This window comes from Balaenoptera borealis (assembly GCF_965194805.1).
Source record: "Balaenoptera borealis genome assembly, chromosome: 14".
Lineage (NCBI taxonomy): Eukaryota > Metazoa > Chordata > Mammalia > Artiodactyla > Balaenopteridae > Balaenoptera > Balaenoptera borealis.
The window spans coordinates 84154499-84172041 of NC_138875.1; the positions used below are offsets into that span (position 1 = coordinate 84154499).

General features: G+C 53.6%; 1 protein-coding gene across 4 annotated transcripts in view; it reads left to right on the forward strand.

Moving 5' to 3' along the window:
* Positions 1-1928: 1928 nt before the first annotated feature.
* Positions 1929-17543, forward strand: part of BCL7A (BAF chromatin remodeling complex subunit BCL7A) — a 31252-nt gene continuing 15637 nt past the window's right edge. Inside the window, exons 1-4 of one of the 4 annotated variants that reach the window (XM_082356019.1) lie at positions 1929-5644; positions 6076-6171; positions 12064-12145; positions 15924-16020. In XM_082356019.1, the coding sequence (XP_082212145.1) occupies positions 6080-6171; positions 12064-12145; positions 15924-16020 (271 nt within the window). In that variant the 5' untranslated portion in view covers positions 1929-5644; positions 6076-6079. The other 3 variants (XM_082356021.1, XM_082356018.1, XM_082356020.1) reach the window with 3 other exon arrangements.

Sequence of the window (17543 nt, forward strand, 5' to 3'; positions counted from 1 at the left end):
GCTAAATAAAAGAAGCTAGGCACAAAAGGACACATATTGTATGATTCCATTTATGTGAAATGTCCAGAACAGGCAAATCCGTCGAAACAGGAAATAGACTCTTGGTTGCCTAAGGCTGGGGGGAGAAAGAATGACAGCAAATGGGTAGAGGGTTTCTTTTTCGGATGACAAGAATGTTCTAAAATTGATTGTGGTGATGGTTTCACAACTCTGTGACTATACTAAAAAACACCTTAAAAGGGTGAATTTGGGGACTTACCTGGCAGTCCAGTGGTTGGGACTTCGCCTTCCAATGCAGGAGGTGCGGGTTCAGTCCCTGGTTGGGGAGCTGGGATCCCACATACCTTGGGGCCAAAAAAAAAAGGCCAAGACATAAAACAGAAGCAATATTGTGGCGGGTTCAGTGGAGACGTTAGAAATGGTCCACATCAAAAAAAAAAAAAAAAAAGAACAACCAAAAAAGGGTGAATTTTATGGTATGTTAATTATATCTCAATAAAGCTATTATTTAAAAATAATCAACTGGCAACCCAATTTAAAAAATGGGCAGAAGACCTGAATAGACATTTTTCTAAAGAAGACGTACAGGTGGCCAACAGGCACATGAAAAGATGCTCAACATCGCTAATCATCAGGGAAATGCAAATCAAAACCACAAAGAGATATCACCTCACATCTGTCAGAATGGCTATCATCAAAAAGACCACAAATAACAAATGTTGGCGAGGATGTGGAGAAAAAGGAACCAGTCACTATGTTATATTCCTCAAACATATTATATTGTAAATCAACTATACCACAATAAAAAAGAAAATCAACCTACTAGACCATCCACCTGGGTAAGGTTGGCACCCATGCCCAGGACCTAACCCCCTGGGAAAAAGAGGGACAAGCCCCCTCTAGCTTCTGTAGTGGGGGGCAGCCTCCACCCACAAAGGCTCACCCAGAACTAGGAAGGGTATTCAGGTGCTGGGCGGCCAAAATGACTGCACACGTGGGAGCGAGAGAAGACATTCGGGCAGCCTTCTGGATTCCTGACCTAAGAGCTCACCAAGCACGTTGGTAGATGCATTCCAACTCTGCTCCAGGTCACTGGGTCATGACCGGACTTCTGTGTTTAATCATTCATTGTTGGAAGAGCCAGCGTTACAGCGTCTCACCTCTGAACACATCTGTCTCTTGAAGCACTTTATATCTACTATCTCTTTGTTTCTATATGGCCTCAAGTGGCCCAACTTTTAGGCAAGCCAGTGGCTGCACGGATGGATATACAACTTGCCAGTCTATTAGTATTTGAGCTGGTGACCATTTTTAGAGCTGTAATTATAGGCAAGAAAAAGTAGGCAGAGAAGCAAATTGGAGTATTTGATTTATCAAAGAAAATGTTTTTAATGGCTCCCCAGTCTATCTGAAATTCATCATCAGGCCCACATTATGGGGGAGACCTTCCCTACGATAATTTGGGACCCTGTTGGGCTCCACCAGTGGCATGCTGGTAAATATTTACTTGTCCTCTCTGGGTGGGGGAGGGACAGGAGGGTCCCGAGAGCACTCCCACAGGGCTGATTTGCAACTGTCCACATCCTGATGACTGTGGAGTGGGGAGCACCGGTCCAGAGACACAGGAGAACAGGGCTCTGGCCAGAACTCTGCTAACTGGCTGTGTGACCGGACGGTAGCGTCCCTTTTAAAAAAAAATATTTTATTTATTTATTTAGGCTGCACTGGGTCTTAGTTGCAGCACGTGGTATCTTTGTTGCGGCATGCGGCATCTTTGCTGCGGCATGCGGACTTCTTAGTTGTGGCATGCATGCAGGATCTAGTTCCCTGAACAGGGATCGAACCCGGGCCCCCTGCACTGGGGGCGCAGAGTCTTACCCACTGGACCACCAGGGAAGTCCCAGTAGCATCCTCTTCTGTGAAAGGAGGGAGGCTTCAGCCTCCCCAGCTCATCCTTTCTGTTCCTGTCTCCGAGGAAGGGACTGTATTTCATTCTGTGGTTGGAGTGTTCCCTTCATAGTTTTCCCTCTTGGCTGGGCCTTGCTAACGACCTGCTCCCCAAACACCAAAGCACCTCTGTTTATGAAAACAGCGCTCGGTTGCAAGTTGCTAGGCGAGGACCAAGGTGCCCAGAAGCGCCAGGGCCGGGCCTGCATTTTCCTCACAATCACCCATCTCCATCTCTGTTCCAGAGTTATTCTTCCCCTCCCCACACCTCCCACCCCATGGTGAATGAGCCTTCATCCCCGGAGGAGGAGGAGTGACGTTAAGGGTTGAATTTACCAGCCTAGGGAGAGTAGTTTGACTTCAAACCCCAGTGTGGGGCATACTGATGCAAAGATCATCCAGGTCTGTTATTTAACAAATGCTTTCTGGTATCTAGCACTTACTGTGTGCCAAGCGCTGTTCTAAATTCTTGACAAATACTGTTTTGTTTTTTGTTATTGTTGTTGTTTTTAATTGAAGTATAGTTGATTGACAATGTTGCATTAGTTTCAGGTGTACAGCAAAGTGATTCAGTTATACATATATATGTATTCTTTTTCAGATTCTTTTCCCTTATAGGTTATTACAAAATATTGAGTATAGCTCCCTGTGCTATACAGTAGGTACTTGTTGGTTATCTATTTTATATGTAGTAGTGTGTATATGTTAATCCCAAACTCCTAATTTATCCCTCCCCCCACTTTCCCTGACAAATACTGCTTTTAATTCACATAACTCTGTGAGGCAGGTCTTATTTTCATCCCCATTTTACAGATGAGGCACAGTTAGGTCAAGACACAAGCCATAACTAAGTAACTCACCTCTGGAACCCCACGATCACTCTTTTAACGTGTCTAAGATAATCACAAACATTCAGAGAGAGCTTGACTTCCAGTCTCTGGTAACTAGTTATACAGACTAACGCTCAAGCTGAAAGCAACTAAAAATGCTAGAACATATGCTAGAAAACATATTTTAAAAAATCCTAAAAGCCACCACATGCTGACAAGATTGTAAGGAATAGGCGAAACTGAAGGAAAAAGAGAACCCTGAAAGCTAATCCAGCAAGGAAGCCACTTGAACCCTGTAGATATTTGGCAAGTCTGGCATATTTGAACTTCAGTGTGAATGGTTTTTTTGAGGCAAGAGGTCGGAAATCAAAGTCCAGGGTTCACACTGGGTGGGAGATGAGACCTTGCCCAGTGGTGTGCTGGTAAATGCTTATCACCAGCTCTTGGTGGGGTTGGGAAAGGGTCCTGATGTATTATCGCATTGGCCAATTTCCATAGTGTAAATGCTCCGCCATGGCTGATTTAGAACTATTGATAGGAGGTCACTGAACAGAGTTGGGAAGCGCAGGCTTGCCAGTCAGCTGCAGCACATCACTGACCCCACCCTGGAGACAGTAAGCAAATCAGTCTCAATCACTTAGGCAACCTATATTGGCATCACCTGGGGGTCCAGGGACCCACGAGCCCCGAACTTGGATGTTAGTCATTCTGCACTCGCAGTGCCCTCAGGAGTCTGGCAGAGCAAACGTAAAGCAACTCGAGAGGAAGGTAACTCCATTCTAGGCCTCAAATCATCCCTATAAATAAATTTTAAAATACAATGTCCAGCAAGGTCAAGGAGAACCGGACAGATCACAAAGAAATAGGACACCATGAGTAAGAACCAGCAGAAACAGACTCTCAGATACTTCAAATATCAGAATGATCAGACATAGACTATAAAACAAGTGTGCTTTGTTGAAAGAAAGAAGTGTAAAAATATCCGCAGGGGACAGGAAACTATAAAAAGTGCCACACTAGATTTATAAAGAACATTTGTAGAGAGCTTTATAGTTTAATCAGAGATCAAAAACACAAACACCTTCAGGGGCCACGTGGTAACACAAATGAGTACAGTGACTGAGTGACACGTTGGTGACCTAGTGAGCTTTATCTGAGGGGCACAGGGCTCCTCAGCTCCAGCTGATTGTTGCCATGTGGCACTTGGGGCCCAGTTTGCAGGTCTTCTGCTATCTCTAGAGAAGCTGGATATTTGGATTTCTTTTTATTGTGGCAAAATACACATAATGTAAAATTGACCACTGTAACAATTTTAAAGGGTACGATTCAGCGACAGAAAGCACATTCACAATGTTGTGCAACCATCACCACTACCTACTTTCAGAACTTTTTTATCACCCCAAAAGGAAAACCTGTACCCATCTGAAGTCACTCCTCATTCCCCCCCTCCCTGCAGTCCCTCCGGTTTCTGTCTCTAGGGATTTGCCTAGTCTAGATAACTCATATAAGTGGAATCATACAATATGTGTCCTTTTGTGACTGGCTTCTTTTACTTAGGATGTTTTCAAAGTTCATCCATGCTGTGGCATGTATCAGTACTTTAATTCCTTTTTAATGGCTGAATAATATTCCATTGTATAGATATGCCCATTTGTCCATTCATCATTCAATACTTGGATTTTTAAATGTATCTTCCCATTTTTAATTCAAATATATGCTTTAAAAAGTTCTGTGTAACCTTAAGCATGTATCTGCTGGCCAGGTAAGTCAGAGGGCCAATGGTATGAGACCGCTGTTTTATGACCCACTGTTACATGTTTTCCCATATAATCCTCACATCAGGAACTTGGGGTTTGGGATGGTAAAAGGACATGCATAGGAAAAGGCCTGCAGTGCAGCTTCTACTCCGTATCGCCAGAAGCTTTTCTCCCCCAAACCAAAACCTCAGGAGAAAGGGCTTGGTTTTAGAATGAGCGGAAGACAAACATCTAGCTTATGGCTGTGTCCTTGAACTTCCCTGGGACTCAGTTTCCCTCCATGTAAAATGACTGATGTTGGGTTAGTTGATCTCCAAGGCACTGGGCTTGCTAACGGGGTCACTCTTTTTCCCCAGCATCCACCTGGGCACGAATTGGCTCTGGTCAATATAGTTTAGCTGCAGCTGAACACAAGGTTGAGGCCCCTGGCTTATCCTGGTAATTGTAGATTCGTGCGGAGTTGTCCTAAGGCACCGCGGTGAAGAAACCAGCCCGGAAGTTCTCCTTGTCGCTGGCCAGTCCATTTTACCTGCCAGGGTCATTTGTGAGGTGGCAGCACCTGGGCTGAGCCTGGGACTTACATCAGGAGTGGCTTAAACTCAACTCGTGGTTCTCGAACAGAAACCCCAGCGTGGGCCCCCTCACCTTATTTATGGCGAGGGCAACTTATCACTAGGAGGAAAGGTCTAAGAGCCCCTGTTGAAATGCTGATAAATAATCATCGAGCTTTTCCTGCGCCGAAAGCTGTTTCATAAGCAAGGTCGAATGTCTCTAGTGGTCACCCCAGGCACCTTTCCTCCCACCCTCGTTTTCCAGAGGGACGAAGGATAAGGAAGCGACGTCCTAGCTCGCGTATTTAAACCGGGCAGAGGGTCAGCACAGGTCCGCGTTTCTCAACACTTTCCAAGAGCACCTCGCGTCCCGAATCGGCGCCTTCAACTCGGAGAAGTCGGGAGCCCACAGGAAACTTCCATTACTGCAGACGCTGCCACACACCCCGGGCAGCGGATGGGCTGCCGCGCTGGCTCCCCAGGAATGCGCTCCCTCCACGGCCGGCCGCCCCGCCGGCCCGCCCTCTCCCGGGGACCCCCCGGCACCTGCGGCCTCCGAGTAAGTGTCCGCGCGCACGTCCCCCGGCCCGCCTCCCCTCCGCGTGCCCGGAGCCGGGGGTCGCCGGGTGCCCCTCGCCGCCTCCCCGGGGAGCGGGGGGTCGCGGGCGCCTCCCCCGGGTGGACGGAGAGGCTCGCGGCGCTGCCCCGCGGCGGCAGCGGCGCCCGGAGGCCGCACTACCGGCGGCCGCGGCGGCGCTGCTCCCCCTGCTCGGTGCAGCTGCCGCCCGGCGCTTGCGCACTGGGCCCTGGGCGCGCGGCGGCACTAGGCTTTGTGTGTGTGTGTGTATGTGTGCGAGTGTGTGTGTGTCTGTGTGTGTGTGTGTGTGTGTCTGTGTGTGAGTGAGCGGGCGGGCGGGCGCGAGTGTGGCCGCCGCGGAGCGCGAGCAGGACCCGGCGGGCGCGCTCCCCCAGCCTCTCTCTCCCCGCCAGAACCATGTCGGGCAGGTCGGTTCGAGCCGAGACCAGGAGCCGGGCCAAAGATGATATCAAGAGGGTCATGGCGGCTATCGAGAAAGTGCGCAAATGGTAAGCGGAGGCGCCGGCTTGTTCTCTCGTTCGTTTGCAGGCTCGCGCCGCGGCCGCCCCGAACCCCGAGACCAGATACAAAAAGCCGGCGGGGCGCAGCGCCCCGGGCCGCCCGCGGGCCCGGGAGTTGGAGAGGGCGGGCGGCGCGCGAGCCGGGTCACCTGCGCGCGGCGGGGGCCGCGGCCGCTGCCCAGGTGCGCTCGCGCCTGTCGCCCACCTGGCGCGGCGGCGGCAGCCTGGAGGCGACGGGCGCCCCGGGCCGGGCGGTGGAGCGGCGGGCAGTCCCCGGCGCGGCGCTCGGCTCCCGGGAGGGGGGCTCGGGGCCGGCCCCAGAAGCCATTTCGTTTGTGCAAGTCACATGAAAGCGGCTTCCCGCGCGCCGGGGCCGCGATGCCGGCGGCAGAGGGGAGAGCGCGAGCTCCATTGTGCAGGCACCGAGCGGGCCGCAGCCGCCGTCTCTGTCTCCTACCCGCGCGCCCCGGGCGGCGCAGCGCCGGCCCCCGCGCCCTTGCCCGCGCCGGGCCTCCCTCCCTCCCCGGCCGGCTGGCTGGCTCGCTCGCTCGCTCCCCGCCTCCCAGGCCCGGCGCCCTCGAGTCTGCGGAGTTTGCAGAGCGCGAGCCGTTTAAATTTAGCGCTTTGGGCTGCCTGGAGCGAGGGCTCTTGGCGAGAAAGAAAGATGGGGACGAGCGCGAGGAGGAAACGCCGGCGGCGGCCGCGGGGCCCGGGGCTCCGGGCGCCCCCCTCCCACCCCGCTGTGCCCAGACCCGGGCGCGGGGGTCCGGGCGAGCGAATGTTGGGGGCCAGACCCCGGTCCTGGGCCGCGTCTGCCTGTCCGAACCCGGCAGCTCGCGTTTGTTTTGCGGAGAGAGCCGTTGTTTTTGTTCTCTGCGCGGGGGGCGAGGGGGACTCGGTGTCGGCTGTGCCGTTTCTCCAGCTCACGTTAGATTCCGTCCGGCGTGGCCTGGTTGTAATTAATACGACTGAACGTTTCCCCGGCCTCGTCCGGGTCTGTCTCGGAATCGGCCCGAGGGCCAGGCCCGAGGCGCGAGCCGATCGCCAGGTTGGGGCGGACTTGTTGAAAACTCCCAGCTCCCGGATTTCAACTTTATTATTTTTTTTCCCACGGCCTCAGCAGGGTCAGGGAGGGAGAGGAGCCGCAGCGCCGTTCGAGTGTCAGCGCCCGCAGCCTCATCCTGACTCTTTATTTAAAGCCTGCAAACCCCGCAGGCCCCGTGGCGGGCTCTGTTTATGTTTAGGGGTGTCATTCCTTGAGTAACGCCGCGCCTCGGTCCCTCAAAACCACTGGGGGCGAGCCTCCAGCCCAGCCGTGTCACAAGTTAGCTGTCCTTTCTGAGTCAAACCCAACAAAAAAGGCAAGAGGAAAATCAATAAAGTCCACGTGCTCCTGGGCCTCCTATGGAAAGGGCTGTCTGCAGATGGCCGGATGCCCGGCCGAGGGCTGGGTTTGGCTCTAGTGGGACAAAGAATTTTCAGAACCGTGAGAAGGGAAGGCCTTCCAAAGTTGAGATCCAAGTCTTCCCTGCCGTGGGAGCTCCCCTGGTGCGCAGGGCGCCCAGTGCCCAGACTGGAGCCATTTAAAAATGGCAGAAACAGCTGCAGGCCAAAATGCACACCGGAAAACAAGCCCACCACCCCCTCTCCTACGGGATTCCCAGAGGGAAGGCTGGAGTCGTCCCCTGCCTGAACGCCTGTGCAAAGAAAGAGCTGTTGTCTGGGCCTGAGTCCCTTCTGTCACCAGCCTGGAGGTGAGAAAGGGGTGGGGGCCAGCTGCCTTTCCGTGCTGCGGGAGGCTTGGCGGGGCCTTGCGCTCCAGGTTCCAGCCTGGCGGAGGCTCCTGCACCCTGACAGCTGCTCTGCTGGGAGGGCAGATGGAGCTGTGTGGGGTTTTCCACCCTGCCGGCCCCAGAGCAGCCGGCCTGGTGGCCCTCAGTGCTGCTCGGCACGCTGCCGGCCAGGCCTGTGTTTGGGGGACGAGAGGAGAACGTGTCTCCCTCCCCTTTTTTGTGTCTTGAGAAACTACGGGTCAAGTCCTCTAAAGACCTCAGGCTTTGGGATCTCATGGCTGGGCTTCCAGTGTGACCTTGGGCAAACCGCATAACTTCTCTAACCACGGCAAGAGGCTTCTGTGCTACCGTCTCCCCTTCTGGAATAACATCATGTCTCGAAAAGCACTTATGCTGCACACAGGAGCAGTCATTAAATGCGGTCCTCACTGTGAGGTAGAAACTTGCATTTTGCTGATTTTTTTTTTCTTTCTTTCTTTTTCTTTTTCTCCTGCCCATTCTAAGTAAAAAAAGACTTCGCCTTGTTTCCTGGGTTTCCCCAGCCCTGAGAAGCCAAATCTCACCCTCGCTGTGCCTTCAGAATGCGTCTTCCAGTCAGCCCTTGTGGTTTGGGGTTGTTTATTAACTGTGTGGCCACCAACCGTGCATTTCACCACTAGCTGGGACACTGGGTTGCCAGATTTAGCAAGTAAAATTATGGGACACCCAGTTAAATTTGAATTTCAGATAAACAAAGAAATAATATTTTTAAATACTTCTTTTTTTCTTTTTTAGTCTGAGTATGTCCCATGCACTAATTGAGACATACTTACACTAAAAAAATTATTCGTCATTTATCTGAAATTCCAATTGAACTCTGCATCCTGTTTTGTTTTGTTTGGTTTGGTTTTTTTAAATCCAGAATGGAGGTGCCTGGCATACCACTTAGCCTGTAAGCCTAGGGTGGTATTTCTTCTCAGTCCCAGGGACCCCTAAAAATTCCCCCTTCTGCCAGCCCTACCCTTCCCCTGCCCTGGAAAAAGCCAGCAGCCAGCCGTGGCCACCCTGTCGGTAGCTGCCGGCCATTTCTCCTCCCCTTTCTGTGGCCCAGCAAGGCAGGTCGGTGGAGTGAGAGGCAGCCAGAACACGAAGGAAGAACAAAATGGTGGGCTCCTTTTGGGGAAGCTGGGGCAGGGTTAGGAGGCCCGGTGTGGGCAGAGAAAAGCAGGGCAGGGGGAGTCCCTGGGCGGGAGGCAAAGGCTTGAGCCTCAAAGTAGGCTTAGGCCTGGGACCCCTGGATCCGTGGTCTGAAGGGTCCCTCGGTGGCTTGTGAAGACAGAGAGAGGCCTGTTCCCCGAGACTTCCCGCCCATCTCTGGGGGCGGGGGGAGGTTTGACTGTGCCTAGACCCTCACCTTGGTACTTCCAGGGGCACCCTTCTACCAGGCACAGGGCAGGTCAAGCGGGCCTGGGCCTAGTTAGGATGAGGCCAGCCGTAGTCAGGCCTCCTACGGCATCAAGGACTAGCCCTGGGAAGCGGATCGGAAGTGAGGGGTTCGGAGCCCCCCTTGAGGGAATCAGGTCACCCTGGCTGGCTAGCCCTTCCTTGGACCTGACCTTGGGGGACACTAGAAATTGCCCTCGGCCTAGAGAATCTGGGGAGAAGGGTGCTCATGGTTTACACAGGAGCCTGTGCTGGGGAGGAGTGTCTGGGGCTCTGTTCCTACAGCTGGGACCTCATTTGCTCCTTTTGTCCAGGAGCCTGAGCCTGGTGGGGAAGAGAGAGGCACTTAAGCCTGGCTGGTTACCAGGGGCCAGCGAGGCAGGAGGGCTCAGGCCGTGCCAGGGCAGCTTCGTGGCAAGGTTGGGCTGCGGCCTGGTGGTTGTGGTGAATCCGAGCCCAGTGCCTACAGGTGGTGAGACTTGGGGGATCCGAGGGAGCCACAGGGCCCCATCTGGAGAGAGTCAGTGCTCCTCGGGGCATGTGGGCCCCTCGTGGCCAGAACGTGTTTTTGAGAGCGGCCAGGAATCTGGATTTTAATGTGGGGTCTGACTTCTTTTTTTTTTAAGTCTGGCAATTGATTCAAATTTTTAGAAGTACCATGCAGGCCAGGCAAAACACGCCTGTTGGCCACTTGTTTGCCACTGCAGATGTAATTAAGTACAGCTTAATACCTTCCTTTGGGGTTGGGGGGCTGTGTGTTCTAGGGTGATGGGTTTGGAGGTGGTCCTCTGAGAGGCTGGGGACAGGTGGTGGTGACTTAGGTGCCTGACTTTATTTAATTCTCTCAGGGCTAAACGGGGCAGGGATGGGGCAGGGGAGGCTGCTCCAAAAAGCAGTGTGGCCTGGAGATTGGAACACTGGCTCTGGGGAGAATGACTCCACCTCCCCCTGCCTCAGTTTCTTTATCTGTCAAGCAGGAAAAGTGACAGTTACTGCCACAAGAGGTTATGGGAAGATAAGAGTGTGTACAGTGCTTAGAACACAGAAGGCACTAGAAATGGTCATAGTAGAATAAGGAAAAGCCAGGCCCTAGCTTCGGACTTTGGGACCCGAGCAGGCACAGTCTGGGGAGTGGAAGTGTCCGTGATTTGGGTCAGCTGGTTTTGAGTGTGCTTGGGCACCCGGAACCCCCGGTGGTGAAGGGGTGCCAGGTGGCGGTAACGTGTCCCACCAGCTTGGGAGGGCTACTTGCCCATGGAGGAGAGGACCCAAGGCCAAGGTCTTGGTGGGGAGGCTGGACGAGGCGCCCACAGCCACACGTAATTCTCAGCTCTGGTGGACCCCGTGTCGCTAACATTGCTGAGGACTCCCAGCTGCTATGCCACCTGCAGCAGGTGTACGTCTGGCTGTCCCGTCAAATCGTGGACTCCAGAGCCCAGCTCCCTGGTTGAAACCCCAGCTTTCCTTCTGGGGGGGCTCTCCCTTAGCCGTGGTGTCCTCAGGCACGTGGCCTCTGGCTGTCACTCTTAGTGTTAGGGGCAGGAGGTGACAGGACCTGACTCGTAGGCTGCCAGAGGTCGAGGACCGAAGTTGGGAGGCTGTGGTGATATAGCTAGAGAAGGACGATGCTCGAAGCAGAGAGGTAGGGGGAGAGAGTGGTAATTACCATCATTATTACCCTTAGTGGAAAGCAGTCACCCCCTTTCCTTCTTGTGGCTTGTGATCTGCTTCTCACCATCAACCTGCCTTTGGCCGCTGCGGGGCCCTGGGCACTGTGCCCCAGGAGTTTAGGATGCGGCTGGGGGTGGATCGGGGGCAGCTGTGCAGACGTTAGGAGCTGAGACCCTGGAACTGAAGCCTGTCTCCGAACCGAGGCATAGGGTCTCGGGGCAGGCAACCTCCCGGCCGCGGCTGCCCGCAGACAGGGCTGTGCTTCCCTGTCGCAGCCCCTCGGTTTCAGCGTCTGGGGACTGCCCTTGGGGCCGAGGCCACTGGGCATCCAGGATCCCCCCTGCTCTCCATTCCCCGGGGCTGATCTAACTGGCGTTTGCCCGGAAGAGCCTGGGGTGGTTACTCATGCTGTCGGCTCCTGCTTCCCTTCCCACGACCTCGGAGGCATTGACAGGGGGCAGGGTGAGCCCCTGGGTTCCCTTGGGGAAGACCCTCCCACCCCCACGGAGGAAATGCCCTGTTGGTCTGAAGCCCTCTCTGCTGCCCAGAGGGGCTCGGGTGGCCCAGTTCGCCGGCTCTGGGGTGAAGGCTGGAGGAACCGGGGCTGATTCTCTCCATCCAGAGGAATCATCCCAGTGGCAGCCCCGCCCTCCCCTCCAGTCTTACCAGGCGCTCTCTTCCAGGCACGAGGAAGCTGTCAACATGCTTTGTCTCACTCGCGGCAGCCTGGAGAGATTGACGACCCCATCTAGCGGATGGGGAAACTGAGGCTCAGGCTGGTGAAGTGACTTGCCCAGGGGCCCCCAGCCAGCGAGCGGCAGAGCTGGGATTCAAGCCCTCGTCTGTGTGATGCGGAGATGTTCTCTCAGCCCTGCCCGGAGCTGTCACCGTGTCACAGCTGCTCCAAGGGAGTGCGGCCTGTGCCCCCCACCGGCGTGAGCAGGGGCCTGCCCCCGAAGCCCCCTGGTAATGGGTTCTTCCTCGTCCTCTGCAGGGAGAAGAAGTGGGTGACTGTGGGTGACACATCCCTGCGAATCTACAAGTGGGTCCCTGTGACGGAGCCAAAGGTTGACGATGTGAGTATGTGGGGCCGGTCCCCTGGGGTGGGGCTGTCCATCCACACTCCCTCCCGTCACAGGGAGAGGGGGCTGTCCACGGCCACCCACCATGCGGGGACCCTGGGGCCAAGGCCACTTGGGCAGCAGAAGGACCCAGCTTAGGGCTGGAGAGGCTGCTGGACCTGTGTCTACCCCTCCCCCCATCATCCAGCCCCAGAGTTTGGCCCTCAGAGAGGTGGGAAATGTCCCCTGTAAGTCACCTCTTCGGGGCTGACAGCCCCATGGGTTGCCAGTGGGCACACTGCTTAGTGCAGAGGTATACCCTCCCTGAGGCCCTGGGCACCATGGCTTTGCGGTGGGCGTGGCGGTACCTGCAGACGGGCAGACCCTCCCCCATCATTGGGGTGCCGTTCTTGGCACCTGACCATCTGCCAGGCATTACTTTGTGGAGTTGAGCTCTTTTCTTTTTTTTTTTTTTTTACATTTATTTATGTTATTATTATTATTTTTTTTAATTTATTTATTTTTATTTATTTATTTTTAGCTGTGTTGGGTCTTCATTTTGTGTGAGGGCTTTCTCTAGTTGCGGCAAGCGGGGGCCACTCTTCATCTCGGTGCGCGGGCCTCTCACTATCGCGGCCCCTCCCATTGCGGGGCACAGGCTCCAGACACACAGGCTCAGTAGCTGTGGCTCACGGGCCCAGTTGCTCCGCGGCATGTGGGATCTTCCCAGACCAGGGCTCGAACCCGTGTCCCCTGCATTAGCAGGCAGATTCTCAACCACTGCGCCACCAGGGAAGCCCTGGAGTTGAGCTCTTTATCCACTCTGGACAAGGGAGGACACGGGCTCAGAGAGGCGAAGCCATTCCCCAGAGTCACACAGCAAATGTCAGGTCTTCTGACTCCAAAGCACATACTCTCTCCACTCTTGGAGAGCCTTCTGGTGGTTGGAGCTGCAAGTTTGGTGCGGAGGAGCAGGGGCCATTGACGGGAGGGTTCCGGGAGGGGCGGTGACTGTGACCACTAGGGGGAGCCCTGGTGGCTGTGCTCCATCTCAGGGAGGCATTGGTGACAGGCCTGCCCCGCATCACGGATGGTTTTTCAGCTTGGTGGCTCCCAGGCCAGCTACCCTCAAAGACCCCCAGGTCAGCTGCTCTCATTTCCAGTCAAAATCCAGAATGGTCCCACTGACAGGCCTTTGCATGGGCTGTTCCTCCTGCCTGAGCGCCTTCCCTACTATGCAAGGATGGCTCAGCTCACACTGACCACATGCCTCCAGTCGTGACAGTGGGCATGACTGGTAGGTTTCTAGGGGCCATAAGGCGGGGCAGAGACTTCCCTGGCGGTCCAGTGGTTAGGATTCCACACTACCACTGCAGAGGGCACGGGTTCGATCCCTGGTCGGGGAACTAAGATCCTGCATGCTGTGCGGCGTGGCCAAAAAAAAAAACCGCGGGATAAAGCCTCCCTCCACAGTCTCCAGTGACCTGCCCCACGAGTCTTGGGTCTCCTGGCAGGGCTGAGGCTCCATTCTTGACCCTTTGATCCCATGCGGCCCCTGGGTGGGTCGGTGCTGGGCTGAGAACGTGGGGGCTTTTCATCCCTTCTGGTCCTCGCCTGGGCTGGTTCGTGGAGCCACCAGGGCTGCTTTCCCCAGAGGCACCGACAGAGACTGTCCTGGCCTTTGGTGCCGGCCGTTCCGGAGGGAGAGCAGAGTGCAGCCAGCCTCCTCGAAGGCAGCTCCTGGCTCTTGCCCACGTCTGTGCCTTGCACATCATTAGGTGTTGTATAAACGCCGGTTGCATTTGAGAAGACGTGGTCCCTGCTCTCAAGGAATTTATAATCTTGTTGGGGGAAGATAATTATAGAATAGCATGAAACAGACATCAGGGAAGTGCCAAATGGATTGTGATGAAGGAGAGAATGTAATATATGGGCTGTCAGGAAGGACAGGGCAGCCTGGGGCTGGGCGAAGACCTCAAGATTTGGATTTGGACAGACTACCCCCAATTAACCTGTGATGCCAGACAGGTGACCCCACCTTGCTGGGTTAGTTCCCTCTTTTGTGCGGTGGAACAGTAACATCCGGCTCCTGGGGTTTCTGCAACAGAGCAAAGGCAGTGTATCATATGGGAAGAACTTAGCTCAGCACAGCTGTGCAGACAGTGCTCGGATGCTAATTCGCTGTCATCTCTGAGCCAAGATGTACAATACTCCTCCCACCTTTCTCTAGGGTGGTGGGTCCCACGCCTGGCTGAGCATTAGATCCCCTGGGAGTCACAACAAAATGCAGGTTCCTGGGCCTCACCCTGGATAGCTGAATCCGAATCTCTGATGGTTGTGGCCGGTAATCTGCAGTGGGAAGGGATAGCTTTTCATGTTCTTGTTTTTGGTTGGTTTTTTTTTGGCCGCGCGGCATGTGGGATCTTAGTTACCTGACCAGGGATCAAACCCACGCCCCCTGCATTGGAAGCGTGGAGGCTTAACTACCTGACCGCCAACGGAACTCCCTCTTTTCTTGTTTTCAAACACCCAATAATGACGTAGTTACATCTTTTTTCTTTTTCTTCAGAACTCTTGAAAATTGTCTTCTCTTAAATAGGTAGAACATGTTACAAAATTCAACTGTTACTTTAAAACTCTTTTTTAAAACTAAAACGATTCACATGCCATAAAATTCACTCTTTTAAAGTGTGCCAGTCAGTGTTGGTATATTTACAGTTGTGCAACCATCACCGCTGTAATTCCAGAACATTTTCATTACCCTGAAAACAAAAGGTATACCCTCCCCAAGATCCTGGAAACCACCAGTCTACTTTCTGTTTCTATAGGTTTGCATATTCTTCAAACTTTAAGAACTTTAAACTTTAAGACTTCAAGTCTTATCTTTTTATACATCTGCTTCCCATCCCCGCTGAACACCTCCAACCCCATCCAGCTCTTTTCTTTGGAGACAACCAGTATTTGTTTATCCTTCCAGAGAGCTTGTGCACGCAAAAATACAAACACACGCTCATTTATGCTCTTCCTTTACCACCAGTGGCAGCATTCTGTTCACATGTTCTGCACCTTTCTTTTATACATCTTGGAGATACTGAAATATTTTAATATGTGGATATTTCTGCGGATCCTTCCATATTAGTACAGGAAGAGCTTGTACTTGGACTCTGTAATTGTTGCATCCCACTGCGTTGAGTGAATGTACTGTAATGTGTTTAACAAGGCTTTTACCAATGGACACAGGTTGTTTCCACACAATTCCAAAAATGGAAGCACGTACAAAAAACATCCCCTTGACCTTGCCCTCCTCCCCTGGGCTTTCCCTCCTCACCTGGTCCCCAGTGTCGGGCCGGAAGTCAGCTGACTGCCTTTGAGGAAGGCAGTCCCAGGGGCCTGAAGATAGTGGAAATGTGTGAGCTGTGTTTTCCATCCCTCACCTGGCAGCCCTGTACTGTACCTGCTTCGGGCAGGGTGACCATGGCCTTTTCCCCAGAGGAAATTCCCGCCAGCCAGAGTGTTTGCATGCCTGCGGGGCTGGCCGCAGAAGCATGGCAGCCTTGCCCCCAGCCCCCCAGCCCAGCCCCGGAAGCCTCCCCTCCACAGGGCTCCTTGATTCCAAAGCAGGTGAGGCTCCTCATGGGACGTGTTCACATGCGGGCCAGTGGAGCCCTCCAGAGCTCATCCAGAGGATGAGTCAGCGGAATAAAATATTCACCCCGCTCCCCAGGGTCTCACTCGTGCGTGTGCACACACACACAGTTGGTGACTCGGTTTCTTCATCCTTTTTCTCCTCCAGAAAAACAAGAACAAGAAAAAGGGCAAAGATGAGAAGTGTGGCTCAGAGGTGACCACGCCGGAGAATAGCTCCTCCCCGGGAATGATGGACATGCACGGTGAGCTCCCCGCTGCCAGCGGCCAGCCGGGCCCCTCTCCTGCCCGCAGCACTTGGTTGTGTTTTTGTTTTACCAGCAGGTTTGTTCACATTCCAGTCGAGGGGTAGGAGGGCTGGGCAGGACCGGGAGGCTTCTGTGCCAAGGAGGAGGCTCAGCAGAGGAGAAGAAGCTGCTTTTCCCAGAGCAGCAAAGCCAAGAAGCATAAAATGAGCCAGAGACATTGAATAAGACCTCCTTCCCACCCAGTGACACAAATGTCACAGGATATGTTCTGTTAGTCCCATGTGCCCAGGAAGTTTTTGGGGGGAATCTTATCTTTTTCCCTCCTGGGCCTGACATATCATATCAATGACTCTTATTTCCTATTTCGCTTGGGCTACTGGGAAGCTCTAACTGGATTTCTGACTTCATGTGAATCAGTCTGGGACCCTGGGACCTGCCCTTCTACATCGACTGCCTAACTTCCTTTGCTGTCTTATTTCAAAAGTTGTAACCAGTGTCCCACTGATCAGATCCAGGCTGGTGACATGCTTTAGCCAGTCTGCAGTTGTTTTGATGCTGCTGGTGGGGTTTTTTTTTACCTTTTTATCTGAGAGGAAAGGCACAAATCGTAAGTGTGTGGCTGCATGAGATGTTCACAAACTGCACACACCTTTGTCACCAGCCCAAATCAGGAAAGAATGTTCCTGGCAATCCCCGTGGTGTCCCATCCCGGTCATTCCCCTCCCCGCCATGGAAAACCACTACCTGACTTCTCACCTCAGAGATTTGAACCAGAAGTTTCTAAAAAATTGAGTTGCTGATATTTATAAATCAGAAAATCTGCATTTCTCCCATCCTTTGAGAAATCAGATCCGCCAGCCCTTGGGCATGTTCTTCCTCGAGGCCGCGGCCCGCTGGAGCAGGAGCAGCTGTCCCTGCGGGGAGAGCGTGGCCTCTCCAAGCCCACCAAGCTCACCTCCTGTTTTGTCCCCAGCCTGGCCCTGCCGGTCTAAGAGCTCCCAGCACTTGCCTTTCTCTGTCTTGATCACAGTTTGTGTCTTTGTACTTCTGACCACCCAAGCCTTTTTGCGCAACAAGGTGATGTTAGATAGATAAACAAGTAAATCAAGAGGGAATATTGGTTGGATCTAGTTCCTAACCCTCCAGGTCTGGGGCTGACTTACCCTGGGGGAAGGGAGGCCAGCAAACTTCCCCATTTGCCCAAACTGACTAGTCTGGAAAACAGTCACAAGCTCCAAGGGCAAGGAGTCTTGCTTGTTGCTGAATTGGCTTCAGAGAAGCACAGTGGGAGTGTTCGCTGACAGTAACGTGTCAAGAAAGTGTCACACACACACACACACACACCAACAACTGGCCGTATAATTGTAGTCGGGATGCATTTCATTTTCAGAAATAGGTATTTGAGTTGGGACATACCCTGTCCCTCTGTCACTGGTCAGCAGCCCCACTCTCTGGGGACCGAGGAGGCCCCTGGCCTGGCTCAGTTTCAGTTAATTCATAGAATTACAGGTGAGAACCTT